Source organism: Cornus florida, unplaced genomic scaffold (assembly GCF_030987335.1).
Source record: "Cornus florida cultivar Cherokee Brave unplaced genomic scaffold, ASM3098733v1 CherokeeBrave_3.0.0_Hap2_Chr03, whole genome shotgun sequence".
NCBI classification, from domain to species: Eukaryota; Viridiplantae; Streptophyta; class Magnoliopsida; order Cornales; family Cornaceae; genus Cornus; species Cornus florida.
Window position 1 is genome coordinate 37,393,282 of NW_026775573.1, and position 11,633 is coordinate 37,404,914.

Genomic DNA, 11,633 nt, shown 5'->3' on the forward strand with positions numbered 1-11,633 from the left:
TCTGATACTGAATCAGGTAAATTCATATATATATATATATATATATGTAGTGTTTGTGTTATTATGAAATAAGAATTTGTTCATCCAAATTGAAAAATCAATCATAAATGAAACAGAAAATTTCTGCATGGTTGCATATTTTTGAGTTGCGAGCGTGATGCTTAACGACTATTGATTCCTGCTCTTTGACTTCTTTGATGCTAATTGCATCTTGAATAGCTTTCAATGGAGGATATGCATCCTCCTATATCTCTACTTCCGTACCTTTTTCTTGTGGGGTTTTCATGGTATTTTGTAGATTAGTTTCCATACTCTGTCTTGTTGCAGGTTACTATTTTCTTCTCTAGCTCTTTTGTTCTTTTATATAAATGTATATACTTAATGGCCATGCAAGTCGTCAAACACTAAAATATATTGTGTTTAGAACAGCCTTTTTTATACAGTAACTCTGTAATAAGTGTTTAGAACGAATGATAAAAACATTAACTGTGATTTGATGCTTGGCTTCCACTGGGTTATATAGTGCATTCAGGAATAGTTTAGATTCTTCAATCATAAGGGATTATTCATGGAATTGGCCTGTAATCCATATAAATTATATGGATTAAAAGCAAGTTCTTTATATGAGGATTAATCCAATAAACTTTATGCTTAATTCTAAATACGTACTTTAACATCATACAGAAGTTGGTCGGACAAGAACCTCATAACTGTCTTTCCTTACCACTGTCAAGAGACTATAATAGCCGTTGAATATGAAAATAAGAACATGGATTAATGTCTTGTTTCTGCTATGTATTTTAGATATCCGCATTAGAAATTAGTTTGTGCCAGTGAGTGGATAAGCAAAATTCAATGTTCTTTGCTGAGATATGAGATCCCAAATCAATCCATTTCCAGTTGTCTCTTATTTGAATACAAGCAACAACCATCTCCGTAAATCGAGTGTCTGGAAGTCTAACAACAACTACACCAGATACTCCTGGATGTTGTGATATTATGGCTTCCACCCGAGTCACAAAATAAGTACATATTTTAATAAAGGTTTATTTTTATTTTTAATTATTATTATTAAAAAAATACACTTCAATAAAGTTCATAGACCATAAACTAATTCATAGACCTGTTTAGGATAATCATAACATTATCTTATAAGTAATGATCATTTCTTACTTGAACTAATGCTAAGTTAGATGACCAGCTCTATGACCAGTTTTCTAAACAGATTAGATTGAGGTTGGAGGTGTATTATGTTGTCTTCAAAAAATTTCACTTTCTGTTGTCTTCTCTTCCCTAAACGTAGCATCGAATCACCCCACCCCTCAAGCGACTGACCGACCCACTGCAAATTGCAAAAAGGGTTCTAAACTCTCTGAAACTTTGGAAACCAAACATTGAGAGAATATTGAAATGGAAGTCAAAGATCTTTTGCCTCCTAGTTGAACAAAAATTTTTGTTTTTGTATGCTACAAGACACTAAGCTTGCTATGTTCTTGCTATTGCTGATAGTGTGACCATTATAATTCAGCCTTTGTCCTGGTTTCCTTCGCGTTAGCAATCAAGAAGGGGATAACTCACATTTGATTGGCTAATATTATTTGAAGGTATTGAAGATTGCTTTTCCGGCTTTTTAATTTTTTATCTATTCATTTAAAATTATTCCTTATAGTCCTTTTAGTAATGCCTTCAATGTGTTTCTCATGGCACAAACCTTTGCGAACTAGAAAGGTTTTGGAACTTTACGAACTAGAAAGGTTTTGGAACTGAAGCTGCATTTAAGAGGCAGTTAACTATCATACCATAATCTTGGTATGCTGGAAAGTTTCAGCCACAAACTTTGAGGCTATAAAGTTTGGCACAAATACACCAAAATTTTCTCTGCTTGTTACACTACGTCCAATCACCATTAGCTACTGAAATATCATGAAGATTAGGAAGTTCATCACCTTCACTAAACTCATCCAAGATTATGAGGAATTTTCAGTCCTCCAAAATTGCATGACTTCTAATTTCCAATAGATAACCAAGACCCTTGAACTGGATTCGATATTTTAAAAATCTCAATCCACAGACTACTTTCATTTTACCACTTTAAGTTGAATATTTTACAAAATTGAGTATTTGCATCATTGGCTTGCAATTCACCATTAGGTCATTGGCTTGGGTAGTACCACCTCTCCTCCCAAAAATGTGAGGGTTCAAGTCCCAAGTGGGGCAATGTGCATGCGGTGCATATGTGTTTGCTTTACACCTTTACCTCACTAAAACAAACAAACAAATTGTATTTTGAGCTGACGATGGTAAACGGCACACCTTAAGCACCATACACTGTTTAGGTTAGTTATGGAGACTAATTAATAGAATCAGTCTTTCAAAGATAACCCAATATCAAAAAAACTGGAAAGGTTTAAGATCTGATGTCAAAGTTTTTTATAAAAGACTAATTAGTAATATCTCTTCTTGAACTACTGATCGAAGCTAGGGATAATTAAATCGAAGAAGATTCAAAAGCATACATATAATAATCCCCAAAACAGTGAGCTTATAGCAGAAGAAAAATATATTATTCTGGCCTATGTTAAACTACGTGCTGCGAAGGTAGCATATTACAGGTAGAAACTAAGGCCAAAATGGTTTATATATGGGAGATCACAACTTCTCCTTTTTTGGGAAAGGGTAAACTACATTAGAACAAGCAACAAAATCTAATTAATTTTCAGGACAGACGGGGTTGGAGAAGTATAGTGATGCGAAGAACAAATTTGTCAATATCTTTCCGCATCTATTGAGCTCTAATAATCACTAAAAATATGATAGTAAATTCAAACTGTACCAAGTAATCCATTTCTCTAGTCTTTTGAGAGCCAAAGCTTGGCTTTACGAAACTAATACAATAAGGCTTGTGCAGGGGAGCTCATGCTTCTTGGCTGAGCCATACTTGACAGAAAAAATGGTTGGTGAGTGGTGATGGTATGCTAGCAACTGAATTTTTCTTTGAATGAGGTTGGATGCTGAAGTAAAGGAATTTAATAGCCATTGCGCATTGGCATCAAAAGTGCAAAATCCAAGTTGTCAAAAAAAATCAGACGCATGCCTTGATGTAACAATGCCTACAAAGTTCTGTCAGGTAAAAATAAATAAATAAATAAACCACCACATACAAATTTATTGCCAAATTTTTCGTTTTACGAAAAGCAAACCTAAATCTATATATATATATATATATATATATATATATTGCTGTCTATCATTAATTCAAACAGGTTGCCTTTGTGAAAGAAAGAAGCATAGTTGACAATATCCCCTTAATACAACAGCATGTGAGGAACTAAGATTGGGACATAGGCTCTCCTGATGCTCTATATAAATGTTGATCTTATGAAATCCTATTATATTGTGAGCTAGATTTTATTTATTTTTTTTCATGGATATATATATTAACAACCTATTATTTCCCTGATAATATTACAGTGTGTAACTACTGCTACATTTTCAGTGAGCTTAAATGGTGCTATGTGTGTATATATATATTACACACACACACACACATATATATATTAACAATCTAGAGGGCTTAGGTGAGTAGATCCTATATCTCCTTACCTACTTCATGAAGCTTTCTCTGCAATTTTGCATATAATAATTTCCATTTCACCTTAATTGTCTTCAAAGTGGGATGACCTATTTATCCTTAGTGGTGTCAATGTCAGTTTTAATTCATGATATAGAAATTGGTAAACTTCCAATAATATGTTTTGGACTATCATTAATCTCTGGTAGGCTTTTTTGGCCTGATATTGCAAGGAATTTTTGGACAAAATTATCAACAAGAGTTAGAACTAAGTTGACCTAACAATTCTGCTCGACTTTAGTTTGTATTCAAATATTCATACTAGTTACGGAGTAGTAAATTTTGTGATCTTTCCTTTGGACTGGTTCAGAATTCAAGCACCAAGTAGCAGAGAAGTCGAATGGATGCTATATCCAATTAATCCTGAATCAGAAGGGTGTTTGGGTATGAAAAGGCTTCTGAATTGAAGTAAATCCTCTATGAGGAGACACATTGGACTTTATATGTAAACATACTCCTTGGGTCAGATGGTGTTATGTATAGAATTGATAATAAAAATAAAAATAATTGTTGCTTTTAGAACATATTTATAATAGCAGTCTGCACATTGTCTTGAATGAAAATGGATACTATTAAGAGATGACCACTCACTACAACAGATTAGTCTTTTACCAGCGCTCTTGGGAAGAGCGCTGGTATAGGTGATACAGTACCAGCACTTCTACTAGCACTGGTACTGTATCACCTATACCAGCGCTTTAAGGAAAAGCGCTGGTGTAAGTGTTATAGTACCAACGCTTTAAGGAAAACCGCTGGTATTGGTGTTACAGTACCGGCGCTTTTTTTTTTTTGTGAAAAGATTGAAGAGAAGAGTCAATAATTACCACTGTGTCATAGTTATTAAATTGCCCATGCTGATGTTTAGATGTTGTGTTGAATTACAATTTTATTGTCTTTTTTTAACAATTTGATTGCATTCTCTTAATTGAATTCTCACTTTTTTGTTTGCTTTTCTAGGAAGGATAAATAATAAGTTGACAATGAAACGAACGGTTAGTGAAGTGGAAAAAGTGAGTGAACAAAATACCGAAGCTTCAACTTCAAAATCATCCCAACCACCGCCAAAGAAGAGACGGGGTCTGACACAATGCAAGAATGTCATAGACGCGAAAACCTTATTACCTTTAAGGTACATATATATATATAGATCATCTTATATAGTTTACATAATTAGACTATATTCAATATGAAGGAGAAAAAAGGATTTCTATCTTTATTTTTGTACTAAACATCTACAATTGTTAATTTTTGTTTAGGGTTAATAAGTTTGGACAGCCGATCGGTCCTGGGAGTGGTACACATACTAATTATCTGGGAACACTTGCCTGGAAGGGTGAATTAGCTCCTTTGTGCTACAAAACTTAGTGGGAGATGCCTAAACGGCTGAAGGAGAATATGTGGAACATTGTAAATGTAAAACCCTTCAATAACATTAAAATAATTTTTATGGAAAAAGTGGACTAACATATAACAATTATCACATTTTCAGGGAAAATATGATGTGGGAATCATGACAAAACAATGGACAATATCCTCCATCGGAAAAAAAATGGAAGGGGTATAAGTGTGAGTTAAAAAATGAATACTACTCAGTTAGGGATACAGATGAAGAAAGATTGGCAAAACCACCACCTAATGTTGAAAAGGAGCATTGGGAATTTTTGTTTAGGCATTGGGGGGTATGCCTATGGCGAAGGTAATCCTCCATTTATCACAATGTTTTTTGATGTCAATGAGTTGAATTTATAGTTTACCTGTTTTCATTCATTATTTTAGGTGGAATGTTCTTTACTCAAAGAACTTTTACTTTTTCACACTTTTTGTAGGAGGTCAGCAAAAAAAATAAAGAACGTCGTGGGAAGCAGACAATGATGGATACTACAAGGACAAAAAGTTTTGCACGTGTTTCTGCCGAGGTTAGTTGAAGTTTTTATGGAAAATATAAATTATTTCAATTCTTATGTCGTTGAATGATTATAAATGTTAGTGGTAAATAATATATATCACAATGTATTCTTTTATAGATTGAGGAAGAACAATGTATTCAGCTTTCTCGTGTAGATTTATTCATCCGCACACATGTAAATAAGGATGGCAAAGCTACTGATGCTGCTGCTTCGGAGATGATTGTAATTTTTCACACTTCCATTTTACAAAAAAGGGGTGTACGCTGTATTAGGGGGTCACGTGCCTTGAAGTGACCAATTTTTAAACTCTTTACGCTGTATTAGGGAGTCACGTGCCTTGAAGTGACCAATTTTTAAATCATCGGCCTGTATGGAGGCAATTTACTTTCTTGTATTTGTTGAAAAACATGGGAGTATGGAATCATTGTATGTGGAGGCTTCTTGTTGATTGATTTGTGTTGCGAAGAAGAAGTATTTGCTATTTGTTGTTTGTTGTTTGTGTTAATTTGTTACTCATATATTGTGGCAATAGTCTTTTGAATGTGGACAACTTCAAATATTATATACAAGCTATGTTAAGGCTACTAAACACTTGTTCATGATCTATAAAGTTCTTGTGATTTTTTTTTTTTTTTTTTCAGTTCTGAAAAGATTTCCATCTTCAAAAAGCTTGGCATGTTGATAAAAATTGTTTCAGATTCAATCTCTACAGATTTCTAATCCAATTCAGATTCCTTTTTTTTTTTTTTGTTCAGTTCTGAAAAGATTTCCATCTTCAAAAAACCTTGGCATGTTGGTAAAAATTGTTTCAGATTCAATCTTTGCAGATTTCTAATCCAGTTCAGATTCTTTTTTTTCTTTTTTATTTTTTCAATTCTGAAAAGATTTCCATCTTCAAAAAGCTTGGCATGTTGATAAAAATTGTTTCAGATTCAATCTCTGCAGATTTCTAATCCAATTCAGATTCTTTGTTTTTTTTTTTTTTCAGTTCTGAAAAGATTTCCATCTTAAAAAAGCTAGGCATGTTGATAAAAATTGTTTTAGATTCAATCTCTGCAGATTTCTAATCCAATTCAGATTCTTTTTTTTTTTTTTTTCTTTCAGTTCTGAAAAGATTTCCATCTTCAAAAAACTTGGCATATTGGTTAAAATTGTTTCAGATTCAATCTCTGTAGATTTCTAATCCAATTCAGAATTTTTTTTTTTTTTTTTTTTTTTTTCAGTTCTGAAAAGATTTCCATCTTCAAAAAGCTTGGCATGTTGATAAAAATTGTTTCAAATTCAATCTCTGTAGATTTCTAATCCAATTTAGATTCTTTTTTCTTTTTTTTTTTTCAGTTCTGAAAAGATTTCCATCTTCAAAAAGCTTGGCATGTTGATAAAAATTGTTTCAGATTCAATCTCTGTAGATTTCTAATCCAATTTAGATTCTTTTTTCAAAAAGCTTGCCATGAAAATCAAATTATTACATCTCACACGCACACGAATCATGATCACTGAGAAATTATGCTGATTTACATCAAAGTATACCAAACTTAAAGGCAGAAAGAAACACAATTACAGAAGAGGTTTCACATCTCCTTAGTAAATTACTCAAATTCAATTTCACCCTTCACCTTTTTTTCCTTCTTTCTATGGATAGTGAGTGTTTGGAAGAATAAATGCATCCAGAGAAATTATTCTAGTAACAATTTTACTTGCTTTTTCTTCTATTGCATTATGATAACCTAGGGAAAAAGTAAAATATAATATTAGGTGCAAAAACTTTTGCCTAGTGAATCTAATTAACTAAAAGACATAGAATTATGTGTCCTATAATAATAATTGCACACAAAGTCTTTTGTCCAATTACCTACATAAGATTCTTCAATTAGATGGGACATTCAAATTTAGACATAAACAACAGTACTCATAAGTTGGCAATTTCTTTAATCATATTGTATACTTTAGCACAATGTCTGGTACCTCAAAAGACTACTAATTTGATTTTTTCTCTTCTATAATGACTCGATTACATTTGTTATTAAGTGTATACTTTAGCACAATGTATTAAAAGAACTACTAATTTGATAAAAATTTAATTTTTTTTCTCTCTATTTACTTCATTTAAATCCTTTTGTTTTTTGTCATGAAAGCTTAGGGGTGTGTGTGTGTGTGTGTGTGTGTGTGTGTGTGTGTATATATATATATATATATATTATACATGCACATGTATATTTAAGCATTACATGTTTATAGGTTGTTGAGATTTCAGTTCTTTTGTGCTTTATTTAGAATCTAGGGTTTTCAGTTCTGGATGTTTCATAGTAGTATGTCATGATAGTTCAAATTTTTTTTTTTTTTTTGGCAGGAAAACATAAGAGAACTTCAAAAAAGTTACTCTGACTCGCCTATTGGCAGCTCCAATGATTTGTTCTCCATTGTGAGGGGAGAAGAGAGAACTGGTCATGTGCGAATGCTTGGTTTCGGGCCTACACCAAGCGATGTTTGGGGGCCCTCTCCTAGTAAAGCTGAACTGATTAATAATGCTAAAAAATCCCAGGAGGAGGCACGTGCTACACGTGTAGAGTTGCAGAAGACGATTTCAAAAATGCAAGCCGACTATGACAACAAGTTGGAAAATTTACGAGCCAACTACGACGACAAGTTGGAAAATTTACAACAACAGGTGGCTATGCTAATGCAGATGCAACAACAAAATTGTAGTGGACAGGTATATTTATTATTAGTTTTACTCTTTACTAAATATATGTTTACTTATGCTAAGATTTCATGTATTTTGTTTTGTTATTTTCAAGGATTCTGATTCTTTAAATGCTCCTCCTAGAGTATCCACAAATCCATTTTCTAATCGTGATGCCAATTCAGTTAAGGTTATGAACTTTTTAATTTATCTTATATATATGTTAAATTTTCATTTATTATAATGTGCGCTTAATGAATTTATAAAAAAATGTAGGGTAATTCAAATCAAATGGGCAAGAAGAATTGTTGAAGTTGAAGATGGGGTTGTGGCTGTGCTTTTTGAATTTCCTTCGTCTTGGATGGGTTCTTTTTGAAAAACTTGTACTACATTTGTTAAAAATTCTTAATTCTTTTTTTGTGACATTTAGTACCTTTATCTACACAATTTGGATGGTATTTTCATATTGGCAGGTTAACTTGTGGTTGTATTAGTATACATTTTTTACTAGCTTAACTTGTGGTGGTATTAGTAGTCAATTTCGATGGTATTTTTCATATTGGCAGGGTTAACTTGTGGTTGTTTGTAAAAACAATTTGGATGGTATTTTTATATTGACTTGTGTTAGGATACATTTAGTAGCCGTGAAGAAATTTTTTTCGAAAAACAATAATGGGAAAAAAAAATGTAAATAATTTTACCAATGCTCTTTTAAGAAGTGTTGGCATAGGGAAAAAAATATATTTTAAAAAATATATATATATATATTTAAAAAAAAAAAAATTCAAATAACCCTTTACTAGCGCTTTTCCAAAAAGCGCTGGCATAAGGGGAAAAAAAATATTAAAAAAAAAATTTTCAAATAACCCTTTACCAGCGCTTTCCCAAAAAGCGCTGGTAAAGACCTTATACCAGCGCTTTTAAAAAAGCGCTGGCATAAGCTCTTTACCAGCGTTTCTCCAAAAGTGCTGGTAAAGGCCTACCGACACTGGATTTACCAGCGCTTTTAAAGAAGCGCTGGTAATTGAATTACCAGCGCTTTTTAAGGCTTTTACCAGCGCTTTTGAGCGCTGGTAAAAACCAAAACTGTTGTAATGTAAGTTGTTTATCGTATATTATTAGGTGGGTGATAGGGTTGTGCGTTGGTCGAGGCGATTGTTGACGGTTTAGTCGTTATAGCTAGTGAGGGCGATGTTGTCATATAGGCACATTTCTCTTTTGATTAGTCAGTGGGTTACTGTGACTGAGGTCACGAGTCTTGTGTGCACGGTGTTCAAAGGAGTGTCGCCTAGTGTAATACCCCTAATTTTAAAAAGGATAGTCTCGGCATTTTAATTTTTCTTTTATTGCATTTTTATTTGTTTAATTGTTAATTTGGGTTGTTTAATTGATTATTTGTTTTAGTTTTATTTTATATTTGAATTTAAATTGATTTAATTATTTTATGAGAATTATGTGAATTATTGTTTTGTGTGAATTATGTGAATTATTTAATTGTCTAATTATTGTGTGCTAATTAAATTGTTAATTGTATTATTCCATTTAAAGTCACTGTTGTAATAATTAAGTTATTAAATTAGGTTAGGGTTTTAGCTTTATAATAAAACTAACTTAAGTAGCCGACATTTATACAACATAGGTTGGTTTATGGGTCGGGTAAGGTAGTTAGGGTTTAATTGACCTAGGATTCGTGGCCTATAAATATACCAATAATGATCTGCCTATGGTTTAAGAACTATATTCAAGATATAGTAAAGGCAGAGAGTAATTTGGAGAAGTCTGGGAAGCAACAGAGAGGGAAGAAACAGAAAATTGGCCGGAGACGTTAGGAAGACGTCGGTGTAAGGCAAGTTCTAATCCTAACTCTATCCCGTTGACTTGTGTTCTTTGCATGTCTAATACAACTCCAGGAATGTATAAGGATTAAAAGTAAACCGGTTTGCATAACTCTGTTATTTTTTAAACTGAACGTAGCCTTGTGTTATATTGTTTGTTCTGAAATCTTTTATATGTAACGCATAAAATAATACATGTAACTAGATTAATAATTCATGTAAACTAGTATATATAGTGTTGAGTTAGTTTATAACACTCTGAGAAGCCTTAATATTACTATGTTTCACATGGTGGACTTAGTTAAGAACCGCATGTGTTCTTGAAGGATAAACTGATCGTTCTAACTTCTTGTTACATAATTCTTGTTCCGATTGTTGTCGGTGAATGACTAAGGCGTTGAACTATTTCTAGATCACATTGGGATATAGGTTACCTAGTTGTAGCCTTAGAAATTTAGGATGAATGCACTGGACGTCGCCAGAGGGGACAGAGTTGGAGGAGAAGAGGAGATTTGGAGCAGAGAGGCAAAGAGGAGGCTCCCCACAAGGGGGAGCTGGCTCCATCAATGGTGGAGGTGGCTCCACATGGTGTGGAGCCTGCTCCATTCAAAGGGGAGGTGGCTCCCCTTGTGTGGAGACGTCTCCTTCCTCCTCTGTTATGTTTTGGACACTCTAGGTTGGTTCCGGACTGGTTTTTGATGCTACAGATGTGTTAGGAGCTGTAATTGGGAGTTTTGGTTGAGGTCTATGATCAAATTCAATCTACAGAGAGCTTGACAATTCATAGTAAACCAAGTAATGTCTGTTGTTGGAACATATATAATTTTAAAGAAAATTAGTAGACTGTCTTGGAGATTGAGGATTTAAACTGCGCAACTTATGTGTAGCAGTTTATCTGTGAATGGAGATATGTTTTGTTCATGTTTTTGTAGTGGATTATAAGCATGTAGGACTACAGAATGATTATATGCCTATAATGGATGAATGATGTATACAAACATTAACTATTTTATTCACTCTTGAACAACTGTGTGGTATTATAAGATAAGCATGTAAATTTGTAAAATCTCATATGCTTACTTGGATTTAATTGAAAGTTACATATATGATTTGTATTATCAATCATGGAACTGTGTGGAATAGTATTGAATAGGCCTGTTAAATTACAAAGTTTAAGCATGCTTAATGTGAAACAGTAGATGTTTACAATTAAATGTTTGATTGTCGGTTGCTGGATATACTATATAGTTGATAATTACATTTATTACTTGTTTTATCAACTGCTGGTTGTTGGATTACATGCACCGGTATGGGACGGTGGCATGTCTAGGTTTGGATTAGTTTCAAAATACACAACGTTTTCCATGTTTCCATGTTGCGGAAATTTCTGCGAGATGAGGATCGGTATCAGTATATCGATGTTGGAGAGATTGAGTTGCAGCCGGATGCAACCTATTTGGAGCCACTGTGTCGTATTGTCGACCGTTGGTATCAAATCCTTCGTAATAAGGTTATCCCTTTAGTTCGTGTCCAGTAGAGTCATCACAATGAGGATGAGTCTACTTAGAAACGGGAGG

At 33.3% G+C, this 11,633-nt stretch overlaps 1 protein-coding gene and 1 long non-coding RNA gene across 2 annotated transcripts; both read left to right on the forward strand.

Moving 5' to 3' along the window:
- The first annotated feature begins 1,488 nt into the window (after positions 1-1,488).
- Positions 1,489-5,013, forward strand: LOC132300295 (uncharacterized). Its single transcript, XR_009480387.1, has 3 exons — positions 1,489-1,604; positions 4,589-4,760; positions 4,888-5,013. It is a non-coding gene; the product is annotated as an uncharacterized LOC132300295 (long non-coding RNA).
- A 305-nt stretch (positions 5,014-5,318) lies between these two features.
- On the forward strand, positions 5,319-10,050 carry LOC132301456 (uncharacterized). The gene is made up of 6 exons (XM_059798706.1): positions 5,319-5,327; positions 5,458-5,547; positions 5,656-5,760; positions 7,889-8,251; positions 8,337-8,411; positions 9,955-10,050. Exons 1-6 carry the CDS (start codon positions 5,319-5,321, stop codon positions 10,048-10,050), a joined length of 738 nt encoding a protein of 245 aa, XP_059654689.1.
- Positions 10,051-11,633: the final 1,583 nt, after the last annotated feature.

Bases quoted from the DNA above. Each gene is read 5' to 3' on its own strand.
- LOC132301456 (XM_059798706.1), top strand. The intron at 5,548-5,655 runs GTTAGTTGAAGT...ATTCTTTTATAG, and splicing joins TTGCACGTGTTTCTGCCGAG to ATTGAGGAAGAACAATGTAT. The intron at 8,412-9,954 runs GTTATGAACTTT...CTATGGTTTAAG, and splicing joins GTGATGCCAATTCAGTTAAG to AACTATATTCAAGATATAGT.